We start from the raw sequence: 24,274 nt of genomic DNA on the forward strand, positions 1-24,274 counted from the left end.
TGTCTGAATAAAACGGCTTGCTCTCGACTGAGCCCCGCGCAAGGGGGTGGAAGGGTTCTGCGAGCTAGGCGGAACGCCTTGGTTATTTCGTTGTATTCGGTCATTCGGTCCTTGGTGCGGAACCACAGCGGCCAGTCGACCGAGGCGTGGTTCGTTAGCACGCGCGCCTTGGCGTGTGCCATCTCGTGGTTAGCTGCGTAAATTAATTTTAAATTTTCCTGTGTCCTGCTCTCAAGCGGGATGATTTCTACGAGCGATCTTGCTTGTGTGATGTCACGGGCTGCATACCCATCGGTATTCACTTTGCATTGATGAGAAAAATTTCTAGCATTTTTTTCCAGGGTGGGGGGGGGCGTCATTTAAGGCAAATAGTGATCGAGGCTGTCACTTGGAGCTGCCAGTTTAGGCAATCAGCGCATGCAACAGATTTTGCAACAGTGTCAGTGACATCATGTGTTGGCCTGTTGCGGTATCAAACTTTGGTCAAAACTCAGTTTCGTTTCTGGTCGCCTGGTTCTTGACGTCTTCCCGTGAAAGCACTACAAGTGCCATTAGGCTTGAAAATTTTGCTGAGTCAAGCCTCCAGCGTCTGCAGTGAGTTCAGCACGAGAACCACCCCCAGACGAGAGACAGGAGGGAAAATTTGTATTGATGGAGGTGGAGAGGTGGGCACATTGATGCCCCCAAGCAAGGGGCGAGTGCAGCGAGAAGGAAAGTGGCACCGAATGCGAGCGCACGTCGTGGCTGATCCAACGCAGCATGCCAAGTAGGGCAAAATGTGTGTAATGCAGGAAATGTAAAAACGTAAAAAAATATTAGCAAGCCATAAAGCCAGCCAAAGTCGAGAAGTGTAAATGTAGAAAATATAAGGCATGAAATCATTATAGAGCCCTAAAAGCCACCAGAGTAAAGTGATATTAATTGGTGCAGCTATCAGGCAACGGGACGTGGCAAAAGGGAAAAGTGTCTCCTAAAAAGCGCATTCTGTTTATGCAGTTCATCACTTTATCACGTCAGGCCATCTGAGCATCTGTCAATTTTTTATTCATGTTTTCCTGCCGTTATTCTTTGAGAAACCATTTATTGGAACTAAGGCAGGGAGGTGTGAGAAATCCTTTAGAGTTTTGCCCTTCAAGCCTTCATGCCACCACCGTATATGGTAGTGGTGTAGAGTCCATAAATTTTGAAAACTAGCAATAGCTTAGTGACAGTGTTAAGCATTAAGCACATTGGCTGTTAAGAAAACAAGTCTCTAGCAGAACCAGGGCACAAACTTCCAGTTCTGGATTGAAGCTCTGAAAAGCAGTCACAGTAGCTGGTGCATAATTAGAATGCTTCTCTGGCATACAGTTTTCTAATGCTTAATCCGTTGAACCACCTTGGAATTTTATTTATCAGCGGCTGGCAGCCTCCTGTGTGGCCTTAGGACGGGGTGGGTTTTGCAGAGAATTGGAATACATTGCCAACTTGCCCGACAGAAACATCACAGAATGTTCCATAGCCTTGTAAGTGAGTTTGTTGAATCAAGCTATGAGCAAATAGGTGCTCATTTCCCTCTAGCAAGGCTTGTCCTGATGTGTGGTATATTAAGCTTAACTGCACATGGGCACTAGACAAATTTCATTTTGCTTGAATTTTACTGTGGCCTCACCCACTATGCATTTAATTGTGTAAGCATTGTGAGGTATGTAACCAGAGATAGTTTTTGCACTCATTGTTGTAATGTTTACGAACATTTCAAAACATCTGACAACAAGGGAAATGTTCTGCCAATATTCTGGTGACAGTTTTCAGCAGTAGTGTTGATCAGCCAGCTTCAGTGTCATAGAAATTCTCGAGACGTTGCTTATGTAGAGGCAGCTATGAGTATGTGGTTGGATTGTGTCACTCAGAGTGGAGGATTTGTCCACCAGTGTGCATCATGTGTGCCTCATGGTACCGATATTTGCTTTTCAGGTGTGTGTGTGTGTGGCAGTGTCTTAATGAGACTTTCATGGTCAGTAATTCAAGACGATGACTTCATTCGTTCCAAGCTCATCTGCCAGTATGGTGTGGACCCACTTGACAGGGGGTATGTATTCTTCTTAAAATTCTATTTTGGACTTGCTGACTGGACCGCTGCGCTGGTGCTTTGACCACAAGGCAGCTACAAAAGTTAGGTGTGCAGAAAAAGTGCATCCTTACGCACCACGTTAGGAAATGTCTCTCGAGGCTCTCCATTTTGGGTGTTAACTGCGGTATGATCTGCCAAGCGGCATCCACAGCTGAGCACCTTGGATAGTATTGTAAGGAAAACACAAAGGCGTAAAGAAAAATGTGAAGAAAGTGCTCTCGTGGTGTTGGCTGTTAATACTTTTTTTTTATGTGCCAATTTTTTTTTTCTTTTTCATGCCTGCCTTCTTGCATAGCTCTACACTTTCTTTGGAGGTTTTTTTTTGAGGGGGAGGAGGGGGTCCTCTGTGGGAGTATGTGTACAGTCCCCATTGTTGGCTTTTGGCTGTGCAGTGTATGTAAAGCAATGCTGAGTTGCTGTAGCTTGTCTCCAAGCATTGGGCTGGTTACTTGCACTTCCATTGTTTGTTCTGTCAGAGCATGCTCTCTTCCCTCGCAGACATACAAGAGTCTCAGTGACCTGACTGGAAAGGACGAGAAATGCACCAGTTACTACCTGAAGAGCAGCAGTGGTGAGTGCTGCACCAAAAGGTGCGATTTGCTGTCTACATAGTAAGGCTAGTATAATTCATCTGCATTGAATCACGTGGGTACTTTGCTTCACCCGAAAAGCCGTGAAGGTTGGGGACACCAGCACACATGAGAGTGTTCGGATACCTGTGGTCATCATTGGCATGTAAATGTCTCGGTCATATAACAGTGCTCCTCTGTGTACAGAAGTCTACTGAAATGAAGTGGTTGAATTACCGTAGCATGTCAGGGATATGTGACAATGGTTATTGCAAATTTATGGAGATGTGAACTTAGTCCAATTCCTGGGTGAAGTACCCGATGCACAACTTCATCTGCTGTGAGCGAGGAACACTGGAGTGTGTGGCAGGTATTTTCTGCTCTGGCTCGTGTAGGGTTGTCACAAGTGTATTAAGCATATTTCTTTCACATGCTGTCCTCAGTCAACACCCATCTTCTGAGTTGATGGCACAGCAGGTGATAGCTGCAGTGGTGTGATGCTCACGAAGGAAAACTAATCTCGTCACACATGTACGCAATGCCTTTGCCACATCTTGGAACTGCTCTGATAGAACTCGATACTACATGCTCCTGTTGTCTGAGTCAAAAGAAGTCATGATAACATAAATGGTACCACTGGGCTATAGCATGCATATCCATCACAGTACTGACTGGGTACTGAGTGCAGTGCGATTCATGGGCTTGAGTTGAATCTATTTTACCTCCTGACAATTGCACATGTTTTTAACCACAGAGATAGCAACCGCTTTCTTATATGTGTATGCACGTATTGTGCATCCACTGGTTCTAAATTATCAGCAAATGCAATTGACCTGATCAAGTGCTGATTGGACAGGTTTAGAAAAAAATGATGGAAATGATGAGCAATTGGGAGCCATATCTGTGCGCCCAACCTTCATGGTTCTTTAGAGGCATCAGTCAAACAGCGGCCGGTGCAAGCTCTGGACTGTGTTTTCATTGGCTCTTTCTAGGCTGTTGTCTTCACTGTGCGCTTCCTTTGCGCCCTCTCTTTTGCTGTCTCACTTTTTTGTTCCGCGGGTGCGGTGAACACTTCAGGTGCCTCGTCTCCGTCCTCTTCTACCCGAAAGACCTGCGAGTAAGTGCCACTGGTGGCGGACATCTCCCACCCCCCTTTCCACTGGCAACTGCACTAGGCTAACAGGAAGCTCAGAGCTGTATAGAGTGGCAGTTGTGGCTGGTAAAGTTGGTTGGTGCATTTGCTCTGTGACGAGATGCTGGCTGCGTGAACTGTCCGTCAGCTTCAGTAATGAAAACTTTCAAAATGCATCTCTCGTGCAAGCAGGAATCTTTCTGAAAAGCAAGTGACTTCCTGAAACAGTGGCCCATGGAAAGGTATTTGGATGCATTACTGTGCCCCGCTGCCTCGTATAGTGCTCTTGTTCACTCGTGACTTGGAGCAGCTGTAGGCTTTCCGTTCTTAATGCCACCTGGCTGATGCTGTCACTACTCTCAGCTTGGAAAGCTGTAGCCAAGTCCTGTGCATTACGATTTTTCTGGTAAGCTGGCCACCTTCTAAATAAGCAGCCTGAGGAAACTGCAGATCTTGTTTCACTCTGCACTTCAGTAGATGCATTGCCAAGCTGAGGGTGAAATGCTAGTTTTCCTCACAGTTCGATTTTATGAGTTGGGTGCAGTGTTTTGTTTTCTCTTTTCACTGTACACGTCATTCAGCTGCAGCAGAAGAGAGGTCACATACGGTGCTGCTACTGGTATAGCTCTTGTAACATAAGCCAAAAGGTTCGGCGAAGTTGTTGAACAGGTCAAAGATTGCAGAAAAACAATAAATTGAGCCAACTTTTGACAGACCCAGCTAATGACTCCTGCTTAGTACAAATCCAAGTGACTTACTAATTGGTAACAAAGTTGTCAAAAGCCTTAGCTTTGGTTTTGGTTTGAGATAAATTGATTTTTTAACTGTTTTATGCTCTGGCAGGTGTGCTTTCGTGTACTGTTTTTGAAACAGCTCAATCTTTGGGCCTTTGCACTTGAGGGCTCAACGCTTCACTGCACTCCAGTTTGGAGCTGAGTGGTGTGTGCGTGTGCTTGGCCACAAGTTAATTTCATCTGTTATAGTCAGCCACTAGTAAACATCGGCAGTTCTCTTTTAGCCTAAGCTGCTTACTAGTCGGAACTGTGACTCTTACAGCTCTGAGAGACACAAGTTAGCTGTAGTCACCTCTAGGTCAGCACTAGTAGCATAACATGTGGTGCACTGTAAGTCCCTTTGTAGAGTCAGCAAGAGCACCTTGGCCATGTTAGCATGTTCACTGACCCAAGTCCTGCATGCAAGTTGTCAGAATGCATTTTTACCCTCTGTGTTGTAGCACAATCGTAAATGAAACCATCGGAAATAAGTAGCAGGTATTTTAGCTCTTTTGAGTAACTTTTAGAAACCACTCAAATGCAAAAATATGACCACAATTTTGCAACAAATAATGCGCGTCTAATTCTGTACTTTATTTGCCATTCAGCTTGTTTTTGTCATAGCATTTTTTTGCCCAAGTTTTTCTCTGCCTACTCTACCATAAGGAATAGCTGTGACCACACTGGAAAGTTTTTCTTTATTGTGCCAGCTGCGTTTTATTCCTGGCTGAGCAGTGCCTTGCCTCTGACCTGCACCTTCTCCCATCTTTTGTTCAGCTCGGTGTGCCAGTACTGCCTTTTGCATGCAACGTCCTGCCTGTTCTTTGTGTCATCTGTGCAGCTGCTGACCTGCCTGCTTTGAAGCATGTTCTGCCCTGCCTTCTGGGAGTAATGAGAATACCCTTGAGTTTGTTCGCTGGTCATATGGCTGTAAAGTTCTGTGAAGTAGTGTAAGACACTATCTCTTCCATGTGCTGTGTAATTTATTGTGTAATTTTACATTGTGATTATTGCAAAGTTTAAGAAGAAGGTACAGTGCATACAAGCAGGGCCTGAAATGAGGCTCACACAGCACACATTCTGTTGTGTGTGTCATGTGTGAGTGCCTTTTTTTGGGGGAGGGGAGGGGGCATGCTTGTTTGTGGTGTTTTTACGTGACTGAGAAAGGAGCTCATTCTGCTGAAAACCCAGCGTCAGCCGGAAAATCCTGCGTCAGTCGGAAAAAATTCCAGAATATAGTAAAATTAGAATATAGAAGTACATCATCAAAAGAAAGTAGCCGCCATTGGGGTTCGAACACAGGCCCTCTGTGCACCAGGCGGGTACGCAACGCATAGGCCATGATGCGGCATCTAGTGAGCGTGTTGCAGTGTGTATGATTTAGTAACATGTTTGGGTTGTGTACTGACATTATAGTAATTAAAGAAGTAAAACCAAATATAAACATCCTAATGAGGCATCAGAAATCGCGTGGTATGAAAAGGCGGTTTTATGGTGCTCCATTGTAATGAAACAAGTGTGTGTGCAGGTGTGTCTGAGTATAAGGTGGAATATTGTGCCGTGCAGCGTAACCTAGAAAATGATTGGTAATTGGTAATTGATAACAGCGATTTCTGATTGGTAATGAGTAACGTGATAGGTAATTGTGATAGTAATTGATGAATGACCATGGTTAGTAATGTGATTGTGAATTGGTAATTAGTGAAAAATTATAAAGAAAAGGAATACAAAGACAAAAAGGGAGGAGAAGGCATACTCGCATGTACTCTTAAGCCAAAGCTTAAGCATCCTGCTGATTTCTCTGTGGTTTCTGGAAGGACACTGAGGACAACGACATCAAATTTTTTGTTAGTAAAATCCGATAGTTCGGCATTTTGTGGCTTTGTTACCCCTTGCCCGGCAGCAAAAAGTGCATTTATTGCTGAGAGATTTGGATTCACAGAAAACTTTTTCCCACCACAACGATTCAAACTTGAGACTCTCTGATAACAATATAGGACAAAAATGACGTAAAGTGGTGGAAACGGAAATGAGGACTCCGTGAGTGCTGGCAGCGAGCGCTGCACTCCTGCTGCAATGAAAACTACTGCTGGCCGGACGTTCAAGGCCTCTATCAGCCATCATCGCTTCTTTTCCGTTTGCACTGTTACGATGGATCCCTCCCTATTCTGGCAATGAAGTTCTCGCAATCAACTGCAGCCCTACACAGCGTGCCATGCTTTTAAGGGCTAAGGTGGCGGGTCTGGCAAATATGTCCTAAAGCTAAGGTGTCAGCAGCGTTGCTGTCACCGCCGAGCCGCCATCACGAGTGATGTGTAGTGCTACTGGTACGTGCGGGCATATTTAAATTCTGGAATAATAATCCTCAGAGGGCTGGTTATACAGCCCAGCATCTTGGTATGTTGCGTGCCGTTGCATGAACTTCGTCCGAGGAGCACTTAGAGAGGCACTTGAAGGCCCTCTGCTGCTCCGCCCTTGTAGGTAGAGGCGCGTAACGAAACCATTTGGGCATGCAGAACGCATGGCTGCGAAGCACCCCAAAACATATTGAAACTCACCTGGCCGCCTGTTGCACTGCCAATTGCAGGTCTTCTTTGACTTCTGGCATTCAGGCTGTCTTTTTGCTGTCTTTCTCGTGTGATAAAAGTGCTCTAGTGGTTACAAAACAAAACTTCTATACTTCAACATTGAGAAAACACTTAACCTTCATGCACCTTAGTTAGCCTCAGAGATCTGTGATTTCTTTTCTCCTATTTCATCATCATGCTTGTACTTGCGAGATTGGCCTGTGGCGGCAATACCTGTATTTTAGTTCTTGCTCTTTTCACCTTACAAGAGCTTTGGTTTCGGAAAGAGTGGAGTTTTTGTGTTTAGGAGCTGGTATTCTATCAATACTAGCCAACTTCAATTTCTCCTCAATGTCCCTTTAAGTTTTGCAATGAACCAACCATCCCTCGCTGATGTTTTAATCCAAATGTGATTTGTTTTCCGCTTGCCGCAAGGTACCATAGACAGTGGATTCTACCACACTTTACGGTGCTCACTCGCTTGTAAGTTGAACACTGCCTGCAGTTCATGCTGTCAGTGCTTAGGTTGAAGTGCTGGGTTCTAAACTTAAGGCCGTATGAGATTTTTAACAGCCCTGTCTTCCAAACAGTTCACTACTGCACCAGCACCAAGCGTGTGCCATTTCCGTAATGAGTACTTACAAAAGGACCTTGTCGGGAAGCATTTTGCATTCCCTAAGCTGGCTAGCTGTGGTGCTTTTCGAATGTGCCAAAACTGGAAAGTTTTCTCTGGGGACATTCTGTCTGCTTCATGGAGGCGTCATGAAGAATGAGGTTCATTGCTTCAGGCAGTTTCTGAACTTTGACCATTTGTTAGTTAATATGACATATTGATTTTGTAGCATGGGCTGTTTTCTTTTTTAAAAAAAAAAGTTTTCCAAATTCCTACCGAGTTTGATGTAGTTTCTTTAGCTATTCAGCAGGAGCAATTCATACAGCTTGCTAAATGGAGCCTTCGTATACATATAAACAAAAAAACAACAGTAATTTAGTTTCTTTTGCCATGTGACAGCTGCCTTTCAGGAAATGCCTAATCACTTGTGGGCAGGTATTTCAGTGCACATAAGGAACCCCACATTAGCCTCCAACTCTGGCTTGTTTCATAGCTTTCAGTGTTGCTTTGTCTTGCAAAGTTCACTGAATTTCGAAGCAAAGCACTTGTCTGCTGATTGGCTATAGTCACTCAATGAAGGCTCTATCCAGTTGGCTGTAAGAGGTGAAATGTGGGTATGTACACAGCCTGTACCAGGCAGCTGGCACGTGGTGCTGCTTTGGAGGAGGTTGTACGGGCATTGTTGGGTGGTGAGATGCAAGACTTGCCCAGATGCTATACAAGAAGATGAGTGACGAGATCGTCGGGGTGAGCATGTGAAACTGATCGAGGGCTTCTGTCAGTCACACAGTTACTGGTCTCAAAAAATGGTGAGAGAAGATGCTGTTTTTATGTGATTTCAGTGGCCAGGAGATGCCTTCCAGGAAGATTGGAGCTCGATGATACAGGAAAGGTCAAGGACATGATCAACAAGGATCAAGTCGTCCAAAGAATCTCTGTGTCGGGGCTTGTGAGCAAAACCAAGTAAGCTCCCTGCTTTGCTGCTCGCTGGCAGGCATAGCTAGCATTGCAGTCATGAGTTTGTGTGCACATCAGAGAAGGAAATGGTTGGAGTTAGGTCGTGCTCTTCACACAGGTTTCAGAAGCCTTCATGAAGTGAAATAACGGTACTTGAATTAAAGTGGATAGTTTGGACAGCTGGTATGTATTCATGGTCAGAAAGTACCGGATAGACAGAAGATAAAGGGTGGCTGAGATGACACAATTGCTTCTTTGCAACTGAAGTTTTAACCAAATTGTCACTAAAATGTACAACACGCTCAACAAAAAAAGGAAACACTCGGGCCATGTCTTATTCAAAAAATAGTTTCTTTGTTCTCTTTGACACGAATGGGCTGCTTAAACTTTTCACCTGCTTTATAACCAGAGTAAATTTCAGTGATTACTGGTGTCAACTTGTCATGTTTGAACAATACAGTCGTCATTTCACAAGTGGTATGTGCATGCCACTATTTGAAGCCTGTGCCTTCAAAGTTGGGCTCCGAAGGCCACCCCCCCTACATTGTGCTCGCTCCCTTCATTGCATGGCAATAACCAGGAGCAGAACATTGGATGGAAAGCTGTCTGATGTTATGTCAAGGCACATGGTTTTATGTCAGTCGTGCAAAACATGACTGATTGTACGGTGAAGGAATCACGAAAGAAATTGAAGGTGAGGATGCAAAAGTGAACTAGTAGTGCATTGTGCAGTGAAGGGATAAGCGAGGGAAGTTGCCCAGGAATGACCACTTTTGGCACATTAAGGTGATCGAGAGAAAAAATTGGCAGTGGCTTAGCTGTGGTTAAGCCTGGATATACGAGTGAAATCGTTCAGTTACGCTTGGTTTGACGTCATGGCTGTCGCAGTTGGCGCACAATGCACTGCGAGCACCACGATAACGGTAGAGGTGTTCGTCCGTCCACACATTGCCTGTACGGAGGCGGAGGAGGAGACGTGCGTGTAGTGAATACGGTGCTGTCTTAGAAGGTTGCTTTAGAGACATGTAGTGTGGTGTCCATTCCTTTTGGGTGTACACCAAGAGAGGAGAGACAGGCATTTCCTTTCCTTAAAACCAATTTTCATTTCATTTCATTTTCCTTAAGGCCCTTACGGTGCGGTTAGGGTATCCACCGGGATATGAGAGAGACAGGCATCGTTTCCATTCCTTAAAACCAATTTTCTTTTATTTTCCTTCCCTTACAGCGCGGTTCAGGTGTCCACCGAGATATGAGAGATTCCAGGCGCACTGTTTGTCTTTTATTTATTTTTTTATTTCTGATATTTTATTTCTTCATTTCTTTTTTTATCCTCATTTCTGTGCTTATTTTTATTACTTCTTTTATAACAGAGTAGGGGGCCACCTGCGCTGCGCGTGACATCGCTCGGTTTCGCGCATGCGTCGAAGTGGCAAATCTGGGATCTGCCTCACGCGAAGTGCGGTGTTTACGAGCCTAGTGAAGCTTTTCGCTTCAATAATATTTCATTCATGTAGAATGAAACCACATACTGCTAGTACACACGAGGTCATCTTAAACACAGAAAGTGGTACATAGATGGCGCAGCAGCTGTCATCACTTCTTCTCTTTGGGGAGGGAGGTGTGTACATTCTAGACACATGGGTGCTCTAAGCATTATGGGCCTCTGCGCTACCGACTGCAAAACCGTATATTTACTCTACAGCAGAACCATAACTTTTGGCTGAAAAAAATGCAAAAATAAACGTTGTTCGTTAATCAAGAATGCCCTAACCTTCAATATTCTGTCTATAAATTGTAAGAAACGAGCAGAAAAGCATGCAAAGTTTGCCCAAAATAAGATGTTTTGCTCTTCTACTGGACAAGTATTGCATACTACAGAAATTAATATTTCGTGCTTAACAAGTGTACTTTTAAAAAGAGATGTTTTAAAAAGAAATGCTGTTGCCTAAACTCTTTAAGAGGATTTTTAATCTAATATCGGAAGAGACGTTTTATTGGCATCGTGTGCTGTTGCGTTTTCGCTACGATGGCTTTTGCGTACTACGCTCGCGCCAAAGTTGTCTGCGGGCGGGGCGACAGCTCCTCTCTGAAGCAGCACGTATGTGCGCACACATGGAGAACAACATTTTCGGAATGGGACATCCCAGTAACGCCACTCTGTGTTCATGAAAAAACCCGACTGTCCCACACCAGATAGCTCACCGGCCCATGATGCTTTGAGCGTCCATATTGTAACTGAACTGCAGTGCCGCTGGCTTTCCCTTTACGTAATAGTAAGGAATTGTATAGGTGCACATGAAAAAAGCAACATAAAAAAACGTGACACGTCTCTGTCACCAGGAGACGGCACGCATGCGCAGGAGAGGTTCCTTCTGGAAGACACCTCTCCTAGTGCCTCTCCCCATTCGCATCACGATGTCATGGCCATCATGGCGCGTCAGAACTTTTAAAAGGAGAGCTGTACTACAACATGTCCCTGTGATTTTCGCCCACTGCGCGCAACGACCTTAAGCCGCTCAGCAGCACCATGCCCTTCACTCCGCGACTAACCACATGACTTTCGCCGTGGTAGTTCCACCGCTGCCACACGCCTCACCAACAGAGTCGGCTGTGTGGTTGCTGCCGTTGCCAGACGGGATGCGTTTTCACAGAAAGTAAAGGCTTGAATATAGTCTGATGTAGCGCGGACGCACGGGCATACGCTGCGTTATGCTGGTGAAAACAACGGCTTCTATAGTCCGACACACTGCAGCGCCGACGTAGGTGAATATCCATGACGCACCGAATCGCCGACCTCACGGAGGAACCACACATCACGTGACTTGATGTCACAAATTCAGGCCAAGCAGCTGGTGTCTATGGAGGCTACAAGGGGTAGGTGACGCAAGTGGGCAGGGAGCACCGCACCTCGGTTTCATGCCTCGCAGTGCTGCTCTCCGCACTTCGATGCACGCACTGGGTAAACGTTGCTGCAATCGCAGCGCAGTTGTGCCAACAAAATGATTACATAGTTTTTTCCACTTCAAATATTTTAACTAGACAAGTAAAATAAGCAAGTCAGGAGTACCGCAGAGGGAAAACATGCTCCCTGGGAACGTGAAAGCAGGCGATCATTGCTCCTGATCTGGGGCTTTAGCTGCGCCGGCTCAGAGTTTTGCTTGTTGCGCTACTAAACGGTGAATTTCATGTCTGGACGTGCATTATGTTCAGTGTCCCAGTGAGCACAATCATCATCATCATCATCAGCCTGACTACACCCACTGCAGGGCAAAGGCCTCTCCCATGTCTCTCCAATTAACCCTGTCCTTTGCTAGTTGCCGTCACTGTATCCCCGCAAATTTCTTGTATCCCCGTCAGCACAATGGTCGCGTAATAAGGCCAAATATTTTGGTTTGGCTTTCAAGGCTTCAACGCCCCAAAGGTACTCAAGCTATGAGGGACGCTGCAGTCGATGGCTCCGGAGAATTTAGACGACCTGGCTTTTGTTAACGTGCACTTACATCACACAGTACATGGGTGCCAGGATAATTTGTATTCTATCGTTTCATGTGAGTTTTCGGTGCATCTGAAGCGACGGAGTGAACAGTTGTCCAGATTATCACGAGAAAATGCTCGCCCCTTTTACAGAACATAAACAAGCAACATAATATGGTATTTAAATAGGTGTACAATTGCAGTTTTCTTGATGAGAACTCTCATGCATAAACAGTTTGTTCATTGCACTAAGGACAAGCATGCTAAAATATGGAAAGAGAAATATCACAGTGTGGAGGTAGCTGAAGGTTTCAAATATACATTCAATACAGGCAACATAAAAACAATTTCCAGGCAAAAGCGCTCATAGCCAAATAGCGCTTTAAAGAACACGCCTCATTTTCAACAGTTTCATTCTCTCTTGTCTTTCTTTTCGCCATGAATTTTGCGTCTTCAGGTAGAAGTGTACTCTGGTAAGAACATAGAACTTGATCACTTTGTTTGTCCCCGCCGCGGTGGCTCAGTGGTTACGGCGCTCGGCTGCTGACCCGAAAGACGTGGGTTCGAACCCAGCCGCGGCGGCTGAATTTCTTGAAGGCGAAATTCTAGAGGCCCATGTGCTCTGCGATGTCAGTGCACAATAAAGAACCCCAGGTGGTCGAAATTTCCGGAGCCCTTCACTACGGCGTCTCTCATAGCCTCAGTCGCTTTGGGACGTTAAACTCCAATAAACCAAACCAAACCAAACTTTGTTTGTTACATTTGTGCTCTGTTCATTGCAACCAACCAGCTGCAGTTTATTCATTTGCAGAAAAGACACCAAGTCCAAAAGTCTTTCTCTGTGTACTTCCCGTGCCCTAAAAAAGCGAATAAAGGTGTTTTCAAGGGATGTCACAAGGGCGTTTAGATTGGGCGATGTAAATACAAGACCACCTCAGTCAACTGCATCGGGGAGACGTGCTGCGTCTGGAGCAATTCCATCCTTGAGATTGAGCAGTTGCCTGCAACACTCTGCACATTTTGTGCCAGCAATGCATTTCTTTGCCACATATCCGGCGATCTAAAATATCAGCCTCAAATCACTCGCCTGTGCCGCAATCTTTCAGCACCTCATTTGCCTCACCGAGGTCTCCCACGTCGAGAAGTTGGTCAATCTTATTGTGACCTTCTTTACATCATCTGACGTGACGAAGCAGTTAAGAATTCCAGTGGGAATATTTCCATGACTCGGTGATTTTGCAAGGTCCTGGAAGGCCAGACAATTTACCAAAATTAAAAACTGTCTAGGGGTGGGATGATGGTTGCAACCAAACATCTGCCTCATAATCTCAAAGAGTGTTTCAATGGGGTCCTGGCTCAGCTTGGACGTCATCACGCAGTTACAGCTCAGTTTCATTGTCACATAGGCGAGAAGAGCCAGAGTGCTTGAAAGTGTGACGTGAAGTCCTTTGCTTGTGCCCTGGTTAAGGTAGCCCTGTCGTTGTGACCATGTCATTTCTTCCCATGTGTCCACATAGGTCAAAAAGTCTTTGATGCAATTTTCATGGGACTTGCCTGGTCTTAGTGCATCAGAACTGCACCTTGAAGTCATTGCTGCAATTCATGCTCTCATCTAGTCCAGGAAGGCAACAGTGGCGACTGACTTTCCACACTGCCTCTCAATTTCGTCTTTGTACAAGAAAAGGCCTTGTAAGGCTTCATTACTGAAAAGGCGAAATGCATAGCTCACCCTCATTTTATCAAATCCATTTGGATGCACAACTGATTTATTCACATCTGGCATTGCTTTCAGGGTAGTATCGTGCCTCCCATTATCACATTGACGGGCACGGTCCAAATGATCAACACAAGCGCGTCCTTCAGGTAGCTTCAAACCAGTTTGCACAAACCTATTCGTATTACGTTGTCGGGCCAGTGATTTGTTCCGCCGTCAAAGAACCCTAAATTCGCCTCGTGCGGTAGAAGCCCATTTGTGGCTCTTTTTTTAGGATAAAACACAAGCTTTATTCTTCTACCTGAAGAATGTTGAAGTGAGGACACTAAAAAGTGCTAGGCAGGGCCGACGCTGCTTTAGTAGTAATCACTCAAGCCACGCTCTGGCAGCGGCCTACGAGGCCCCAGAGCACTGAGCGTCTGCCTCAGCTGTTCTTGAGCTGCACAGGTTCCCCGCTGCCGCTGGCTCTGCTGCGGACCAGTCACAGAAAGTTTGGGCTGACGTTTGCCTTGTCTGTGGCCAGTCCAAGCTTCTCCGCTTGGTAGATGGTCCGCCAAACTGGTGCTGGGTTCAGCTGCTGTCAATGGTGCCCCGCCGCCGCTGTTGGCTCTGCTGCAGACCAGTCACAGAAAGTTCGGGCTGACGTTCGCCCGGTCCGTGACAGCATCGGATCGTTGGTCGCACTGCTCTGCGGTCAGTCTAAGCTTCCCTGCTCGGCGGATACGCCATGGTCCGCCGAACTGGTGCTTGGGGTGTCCTCCACATCCTACCGTTCCTTGGGCTCGGGGAGGATGGGGAGGGCATGTGCACGGCGTACCTTAAATTACGGGACCTCCAACGTGGCGGCCTGTCCCGGCCTGTCTGGGCAGCTGGCAGTGTGACTGGGCAGTTCCAAACAGTACTTAGTGACGTAACTGTCCAGCTTGCTTCGCTTCATTTGGTGTTGCGGGTTGTAAGGACATCTGACGAGGTCGTCCTTCAAGGCACTGTAGGTGGCCATTATGGGTACAGGCATGTGAGCGCGCTGCTTCAATGATGACTCGCTTTGAGATGACTTCGTGTTAAAAATCCGTGCGTCCGCACTCGATCCACGCCCCGACCACTTGGTGCTCACTGCGTCACAGTTGGCACATGCCTGACGTGCAGGCTGTTAACTGTTTTCCAGAAAGTATGTGACATTTAGCAATAATTTGAAACAGGCCATGTGCAAATATGCACAACTACACTCATGGAATGTATTGACATTTTTATACCTGCACGTACTGGTCAAAAATGCTTTCTAAGCTGCTTTTCTAGTCTTCAGCATGCATCTACAGCATTTTAGACATTTTTTGGCTTCTATAAATGCTAAAAAGGCATCATAGTGCATATGGCAGGAGTATTACAGTATATCAGGCTAGAGAACCTTTCTATTAATTGAGTTCTTCAACAATACGCCGCGCCCTCGGCGTATTGTTCGCTTGGCCTCAGCATCGTCGCCACCTGCCTGTTCCATGGCAGAAATCCTTGAGCCTCGGAGCCAAGAGAGCCGATTAGAAAATTCTCGAGCTACAGCAGCTTTGCTTTCTTCCCTTAGTAAGAGAATGTGTCTACTTAGGGCAGGTAGTGACCGCTGATCCGGATCACGAGAGGGAAAGAACCAGAAGAATAAGAATGGGGTGGAGCGCATACGGCAGGTTCTCTCAGATAATGAATAGCAGTCTGCAAATAACACTCGAAAGAAAAGTCTACAACAGCTGTATCTTACCGGTACTTACCTATGGGGCAGAAACGTGGAGGCTAACAAAATGTGATCAGCGTTTCTGCCCCATAGGGGAGTACCGGTAAGATACAGCTATTGGTAAGATACAGCTACAAGATATTGGTAAACTGTCATTCATTCATTCATGTCATTCAGCTGCATTTCTGGGATGTAAAGCTGGGAGCAGGCTGAGTGAATCTGTGTAGATGATGTTGTTTTTGATAGTGTTACTTATTGTACCAACAGCTATAGAAACAGCATAACATTTGGCAGTGAAAATAGACATACAGTTTGGCAGTCTTACTATTTTTTTCCAGTCTCCTTGTGCTACCGCGCTTCCGACAATTAGCTGTTTTTGAGCCATCAGTGTAAAATTCTGTGTGGTAAGCATATTTTTCTTGCAATGTCAAGTATTCCTGTAGTATGTGTTCGCGTGGCGTTTGTTTTTTCGGAAAAAGCGTTAATGTAACGTCACATACAGTGGGCAGGCTGTACCACGAGGAAGTGGGTCGTGCACTGAGGTGACGTCAGGAAGGGTATCCAGTAATCCTAAACTCTGGCAACTATCCTCGATGCGGAGTGTTCCGGCGTCCAACAACGAACACGCAGCGTGGAAGCAACAAGAAGAAGAAGGTTTATTCGGGATTGCTTGCTGGTATATATAGCCTACAGGCGGCTGCATGATAACGGCCACGGGTTACAGATATCAGATATCACGGACCGGGCCCATACAAAGAGCGCATGCGCGACTGATACAATACATCTTCCTTGGTGTAGTCTTTAAAAGTCTGAGAGCACCATACGCGACACTTGCTGGAAATTCTGGCCGTAGTGAAGACGATTGGGCTGTCTCTTTTGTCGGGTGGATCGCCTTGGCATAAATTGCGTGGGCTGTGTTGTAGATAGTGATGCTCCCGAATTTTCCTGGACTTGCGTGGGCTGTGTTGGAGACTGTGACGCTTCCGCGTTTTCCTGGGAAAGGTCTTCGCTATCAGAGTCATCTTCCGTTAACTCGCTTTGGAATGGCTCACGTGTGGCCAGAAGATGTTGTCGGTTGCGTCGAAGCATTCTGTTGTCCTCTGTAAGCACGCGATAGGACCTTGGAGCCACCAGGCCCGTGACTCGAGCCTTGCAGTCCCATGCATCCCCTCGTACTCTTACAACTGCATCTTTCTTGAGTTCGGGCAGATTTTTTCCTTTGGAGGGCATTTGCTGGCGTGGTTGGCGCCGGGACGTCTGTTGACTGGAGCATGACACGAAGTCTGGTAGCCGAGTGCGTAACTTTCTGCCTTGAAGAAGCTCTCCAGGGGAGCGGCCTTCGGCTAGTGGAGTCGAGCGATAACCGAGAAGGCCCAACCAGAAGTCCTCGTTGAGTTCGCCAGTCTTCTTCATTATTCTTTTGACAATTTGGACTCCCTTCTCGGCGAGGCCATTGGACCGTGGGAATCGCGGACTCGACGTCACATGCTTGAAGTCGTATCTAGAGGCGAACAAAGCAAATTCATGTGATGAAAACTGAGGACCGTTGTCGGTGCAGACTTCTAGCGGAATTCCATACCGTGCAAAAATTGAGCTAAGCTTAGCAATGACAGTGCATGACGTTGTGTCAGTAAGCTTTTCGACTTCAGGGAAGTTTGAAAAGGCATCGAACACGCACAGGTAGGAGTTCCCGCCGTACATAAAGATGTCAACACCCACCCTGTACCAGGCATGGTCTGGGATCGGCCTAAGCACCACTGGTTCGGTTTCTTGTTTGTACGCGTACTTTTGACAAACAGAACATGACTTCACCATGGTTTCAATGTCGGTGTTCAGTCTTGGCCAGAATACCAAGCGACGGGCTCTCGCTTTGCACTTATTTATGCCTAGGTGACCTTCATGAATGCGACCCAGTATTTCAGCTCTCATAATCTTCGGAATGACGACCTTTGTCCCCTTCATAATAATGCCATTAACCTCTGATAACTCAGGACCAAAAGGTTTCATCCAGCCTTCAATTTCTTCTCCATTCCTTAGTTGCCGCAACACTGTCTGCAAGTCTGGGTCAGAGGCTGTCGCTTCTGCCAGTCGATCAAACATTTTCTTGCTTACCAGCTCCGAAGTCACGCTCACTGCATGAACGTCGACGTCATCAGTGAAGTCATCACGTTCGCTTGGAACGGCTGGCGACGACCTTGAAAGCATATCGGCCAGGAATAGCTGCTTGCCTGGGACAAAGTGAAGAACGTAATCGTACCTTAGCAAGCGCAGGAAAAAACGTTGGAGTCTTGGTGGCATGTCACCAATGGCTTTCGAAGCAATTGCTATCAATGGTCTGTGGTCTGTTTCGATGGCGAACTTGCGGCCGTAAACGAAATGAAAAAATTTTTCACAACCGAAAGTAATGGCCATTGTTTCTTTCTCGATTTGCGCGTATGTTTGTTCTGCCTCTGTCATTGTGCGTGATGCATAGGCGACCGGCCGCCAACTATCACCGTAGTTCTGAAGAAGGGCAGAACCAATCCCATTTTTCGAAGCATCAGCAACGATCTTGGTCTCTCTAGCAGGATCGAAAATGGCTAGCAAAGGTGGACCGCTTAGTGTATCACAGACAGCTTGCCATTCTTTACAGTGGTTTTCAGACCATTCAAAAAGGGTGTCTTTCTTAATGAGGCTTCGTAGAAGCGTCGTCCTTTCCGCCAGATGCGGTATATATTTTCCGAAGTAGTTCACTACCCCGAGCATTCTGTGAACGCCGGCTTTGTCCTTTGGCTGAGGCATTTCACCTAATGGTGCGATCAGTGCGGGGTTAGGTCTTATTCCGTCTTTGTTTATGACGTCACCCAAGAAGTCAATTTCTGTGACACCGAATTTGCATTTCGCTGCATTGAGCGTCAGGCCGGCCTTTTTGGCTAGTTGCAAAGCTGTGCGGAGGCGAGTATCGTGCTCTTCCCTTGTGCTCCCCCATATCAAAATGTCATCGACATAGATTCGGACCCCTGGAGCCTGGTCGAATATTTCATTCATAGTTCTCTGGAAAACCTCAGGCGCCGAAGCAATGCCGAAGGGAAGTCGCAAGAAACGGTAGCGCCCAAAAGGTGTTCCAATTGTGCATACCTTCGATGTAGCTTCATCTAAGGGGATTTGATGGAACCCCGAATATGCGTCGATGCGAGAGAAAAAGGCGGCCCCGGCAAGCTCAGCCTCAATGTCATCACGTTTAGGCATTTGATAATGTTCTCGCTTCAGGCACTCGTTAATTCGCCTGGGGTCAATACATATGCGCAGTTTCCCATCCTTTTTTCTTGCTGCAACAAACGGGCTCACCCAATCAGTCGGTTCGCTGACTTTGACCACGATGCCAGCACGCTCCATCCGATCCAGCTCTTCTCGCAGGGGCTCGAGCAACGCCAAGGGCACCCGTCGCACCGGCTGAACTACCGGTGTTGCATCCTCGCGCAGAACCATGTGGTAATGGCGTGCTAGGCAGCCGATGCCCTGAAACAACTCGGGAAATTCCTGAACCACTTGGTCAGTGCTGTTCGTGTGCACAGCGTTCACAGAACGTGACAACAGACCTAGCGCTTCACTTGCAGAAAGTCCCAATATGGCCTGCTTGCTCTTCTTTACAATGAAGAAGTCGAAGTACCCCCTTTGGTCGTTCACAACCACTTGCAGCGTAGCCACGCCGATATGCTTTATAACGTCACCGGTGTATGAGCGGCCCAGTCAACCACGGATATCCGTGGTATATCCGAGTAAGGTCCGAATCTCCAGTGCCAGGCTGGGATGTCCATAGGGCATGCCTACGTATGTCCATATTCGGATATACGCATCGGAGATTCTGTGTATGTACGAGGGACGTTCGTTTTTGGATGGCTGGCGGACATCCGCCGGCGGATGTCCGAGGAGTATCCGTAAACATCCCTCTTGGGATGTGAGCTTACATGACATATATAATTTGTTTTCCCTCAGATGAACATTTTAAAACAAATTCTATTTTGCCAATGCCAAAATTCACACAATCACATTTCTACCACCAACTAGTTTAATATTCAGATTGATTAAGATCACTCAACTATGGTGTTGATGTTAAAGAACCAGAATTAAACGAGTCGCTTGGCTTTCTGGCGCCAGTGCTCATAATTAACGCCCTTTTATCCTGCAGCACTCCTTCGAGGTAACCGAGGCATGTAGCCATGCATGCTGCCTTCCATGAAAACAAACCCTAATAAACTCCTACCAGGGGCCGCGGCAGAGCGGTAAGCCTAAAAGTCAACCCAATCCAATCTATCAGCCAAGCCAATATTTGTGGCGCGATGGTCTCGTTGGTTTTCGTCGCGTGGTGCTCCTTTCGACCTTTACTTTTGCTGCAATGTGCGGTTTGTTCGCTCTGTGGTTGCTTGGCTGTGCTACAAATGTGTTGTGTCATCTACGCGCTCGAAAAGACGTTCGTTTGATTCTGAGGCTCTCGTGAAAAAGCTCCGGTGTCGCCTGACCCCTTGCCGAGACATGCTTTGTTGCTTTGGATGAAAGAAACGGCCATGGTGTTAACACTTGCGAGGTAAGTAACTGTGCTTGAAAATTACTTTCAGGGTGTTGCTGTGGGATGACTAAACCGCATTAACGCAGTTGTACTCTGTTGCGCTACTTGTTTGCCACGGAGTGGAAGTTGCAAGCACTATGCATTAGCTGCCGCAAACGTGTTTCTCGTGTTTGTGAAAAAAAGTTGAGACGGTGTGTAGTTGCATGGTGTGAATCTTAAGGCAATTGCGCGTAGGTTCATAATTACGATAAAACAGAATGCACGAAAAGCATATTGCCAGGACGGTGTTAGTTTTTCAGTGCTTCGCGACTTAGTTTTTCTTACTTTTCTGTTGCCTTTGCAGTGTGGATGTGGCCCGGCTACCGAGTGTATTGGTGCCTACATTAATTATGCCAAGCCGTGGAAAGCACAGGTAGGTTGAAAATGTCATATAAAAGTTGTGCATACTTCCACAGCTTATTAATTTATTTATTAGGCTTGCCAAATGGAAGTCTCCAACCATCCACTCACTACACAGTACTTTGCACTGTGCAGTAGCATTGTTTAGGAAAGCTTAACTGTTGTGTTAAATTTGCGAGCTTCAGTCACATTTTTCACTTACTTCCCAATCACTGAGTGCAATGAGCTCTTGCAGTGCTTTGGTATAACTTTGCCAAACATGTTATGCCCACAGGGCTCAATGCTGAGCCAGATAGCAGGACCATATATGACACCCCTAGAGCCACATGTTCCTGGATTGTGACCAGACCTCTCTTCCTTACTCCTGTGCAGCTGTGGATCATCAAATATGCTGTCAGTGCCCTGATGCGTGATTCATCAGTGAACCCTGTGGTCATTGTAGTTTCGACAGAGATTGTGTTTTGCTGCATCGTTGACAACGTGCAGTATAAGGTGCTCTCTCATACTTTATTTTCTTGTCCATACAGTGTGGATGTGACTGACCTAAGCTAGCAGCTATATAGTACCTGCAGCTTACAGCAGCAACCTTCAGGTAAGTTTGAACTACAGTGCAAGTTTGACCCTGTCACATAATGGATACTTTCCTTCTGTTTGCTCTGTGCAGCGGAGGGTATCTAGCTATACTGCAGTGTACTTGTACAATAATGGATAAAAATTTGTGGTATGAGAGTTCTTTGTGAAACATTTTCTCTGTGCTGTTAGCCAGAGAAATTTAATCAAAAGCCTAGAATCAGGAGGGGACATGGATACTCGATCTTATTGAACAACTTTCAGCTGACTGCCTGGCGAGGCAGTGCAAAAATAAATATTTTCGGAAAATCGACATCCAGCAAACTTTTCTCTATGAGTGTACCTTGTGCCCAACCTAAGTCATTAGCTAGCTTGCAACGATGTGGTAAGGATCCCTACTCTTGCACTTGAATTTTTTTGACCATCAGTGTGGAAGTGACTGCCTGCGGGAGTAGCTGTGGTGTCTTGCAATGTAAAAGACAAAAGAGCTACTACTGGGGCGAGTTGGAAATACATACTTGAAGGAATTGGTGAGCGCTATAGAAACACTGAAAAGGGACAAATGCACAGGACGAAGCGCTTTCTAACTACTGTTTAATCTCAGAAGAAACATGACTATATACACACATTTGACGACAAGAATGAAGGAAAAACAGGTAAAAACTACGCGCGCTTACAACAGCCGAAGATTACTGTTCTTGAGGGAGGTTAATTCTGTTCCCCTTAACATTACTGAAGGGGAGCTGACGCATTGCTTATCTGGAGCAATGTGCATTGCAAAAGCTTCGATAATTTCTTGTTCCCGTCTGTTTCTAGCCCTACCTATTACTTTGGTGTTTTTTAGCAAGGGTATGCATTTACAGTGTGCGAAATGAGGTGACAGATTCCCGGACTTTGCAAGTTGTTCACTTGATCTTTCGTGTTCCCGGAGCCTCTTGTTAAGGCATCTTCCCGTTTGCCCTGCGTAAGTTTGTTGGCAGCTGAGGGGAATGCTGTAAATGACGTTTTCGTCACACTTTACATAGGTGTTTTCGTGTTTGGTGTTGCACCCAGGTTTCTTTTTGTGGTCTTCATTCTCGTTGACCTTTTTACACATTCCTATGAGCTTATTGGGAGCTGAAGAAACCACCTGGACTCCGTACTTGTTAGCTGTCCTCCTTATTCTGTGGGAGGTATTGTGAACCTACGGCATCACGGCAGGGCGTCCCTCGTAGCTCATTTTCTTAGTTTTGTGGGACCCAGTAACTTCTCTTAGTAAGCTTTCAGCAATGCCGCAAAGTAACTGCTCCGGATAACCGCTCTCCTTCAATTGGGAGACCTGTTGGTCTACGCTCTGAATTATCGAGTGGGGGCAAGATTTTCTTATAGCTGGTTTCAGGCAAGACGTAGCTACAGCTCGCTTTACAATTCTGGAATGACTGATAATTCACAGCGTAGACCAACAGGTCTCCCGATTGAAGGAGAGCGGTTACCCGTAGCAGTTACTTTGCTGTACTGCTGAAAGCTTACTAAGAGAAGTTACTGGGTCCCACAAAACTAAGAAAACGAGCTACGAGGGACGCCCTGCCGTGATGCCGTATGTTCACAATATCTCCCACAGAATAAGGAGGACAGCTAACAAGTACGGAGTCCAGGTGGTTTCTTCAGCTCCCAATAAGCTCATTGGAATGTGTAAAAAGGTCAACGAGAATGAAGACCACAAAAAGAAACCTGGGTGCAACACCAAACACGAAAACACCTATGTAAAATGTGACGAAAACGTCATTTACAGCATTCCCCTCAGCTGCCAACAAACTTATGCAGGGCAAACGGGAAGGTGCCCTAACAAGAGGCTCCGGGAACACGAAAGATCAAGTGAACAACTTGCAAAGTCCGGTAATCTGGCACCTCATTTAGCACACTGTAAATGCATACCCTTGCTAAAAAACACCAAAGTAATAGGTAGGGCTAGAAACTGACGGGAACGAGAAATTATCGAAAATTTTGCAATGCACGTTGCTCCAGATAAGCAATGCGTCAGCTCCCCTTCAGTGATGTTAGGGGGAACAGAATTAACCTACCTCAAGAATAGTAATCTTCGGCTGTTGTAAGCTCGCATAGTTTTTACCTGTTTTTCCTTCATTCTTGTCAGCGCGTGTGTTCCTCCCTCTTCTGTGTATGATATGAAGTCAAATGTGTGTATTTAGTCATGTTTCTTCTGAGATTAAACAGTTGTCCTGTGTGTTTATCCCTTTTCCGTGTTTTTATAGCGCTCACCAATTCCTTCAAGCTTGCTATGTACACGCATTTTTCATGAACTGGTACAAAGCTTTGCAGTCGGGCATTTGTTTTTGCAGTTTTTTTGGAAAAGCAAAATATTTTGTATTGCAAGAAATATTCTCACCTCTGTTGCTTACAACTTACTAGTTGTTCAAGATGTAAACATGCTTTCGGAGCGGCAGATGACTAATTTACTTGGCACGGTGGACTTACTGCATACAACTGAATGGTGTCTGTCAAATTCGCTTGCTTTAATGACATATTCTGAACTTAATGTTTACTGTTTTCTGCAGAATACGTCCCCGGCTTGTCTACAAATTCATCATGGTCTGTACAGTATCCTTCCTGCTGCTGTGTATGGCCGGCTTGATGAATTCCTCATGAAGACTGAAGACGGCATTTATGTCATAATAAAATCATCCCGACTGATATGCTTTGCCATTTTGGTCGATTGCTTTACAGATTCATGCAGATTACATACAGCAAGGTGTATGTCCGATTTCAGACACTCTGCGGGCTTTTAATAAGCCCAGTGGCCCTGGGAGGTGCACTGATTGGTGGTTGTAGTTCTGGCTTGCCTCATAATGGTGAAGAATGCATTACCTGCAAATATCCTCAAAAGATCCGCCGGCGGATATCCGAGATGGATATCTGTCGGCAGTCTAAATAATTATATTTGTACCTCCGTCGGAGGTCCGTGCGAGAGCCGTTGGACGTCGGCGGATCTCCCACGGATATCCGTATATCCAGTAAAGGACATACCTCGGACGTCCAGTGAATGTACACTGGTTGATTGGGGGAGGACGGAATGGCTTGCTCTTAAACCAGACTTTGCTTTGAGCCTTTGAAAAACGGAGTAAGGCAATAA

General features: G+C 46.0%; 1 protein-coding gene and 1 long non-coding RNA gene across 4 annotated transcripts in view; both read left to right on the forward strand.

Annotated features, from left to right (window-relative positions):
- LOC149356376 (uncharacterized) overlaps positions 1-9,725 on the forward strand; it is a 31,894-nt gene extending 22,169 nt beyond the window's left edge. For all 3 annotated transcript variants that reach the window (XM_089577769.1, XM_089577768.1, XM_089577770.1), the window contains 3 exons: positions 1,957-2,071; positions 2,612-2,684; positions 8,610-9,725. In XM_089577769.1, the coding sequence (XP_089433895.1) occupies positions 1,957-2,071; positions 2,612-2,636 (140 nt within the window). In that variant the 3' untranslated portion in view covers positions 2,637-2,684; positions 8,610-9,725. The remainder of the gene's footprint in view (positions 1-1,956; positions 2,072-2,611; positions 2,685-8,609) is intronic.
- Positions 9,726-19,738: 10,013 nt separating this feature from the next.
- On the forward strand, positions 19,739-23,835 carry LOC149356377 (uncharacterized). The gene is made up of 4 exons (XR_016291640.1): positions 19,739-20,196; positions 20,522-20,590; positions 21,105-21,169; positions 23,700-23,835. It is a non-coding gene; the product is annotated as an uncharacterized LOC149356377 (long non-coding RNA).
- The last annotated feature ends 439 nt before the right edge of the window (positions 23,836-24,274 follow it).

Source organism: Amblyomma mixtum, chromosome 3 (assembly GCF_055824585.1).
Source record: "Amblyomma mixtum isolate Tamu chromosome 3, ASM5582458v1, whole genome shotgun sequence".
Taxonomy (NCBI): domain Eukaryota; kingdom Metazoa; phylum Arthropoda; class Arachnida; order Ixodida; family Ixodidae; genus Amblyomma; species Amblyomma mixtum.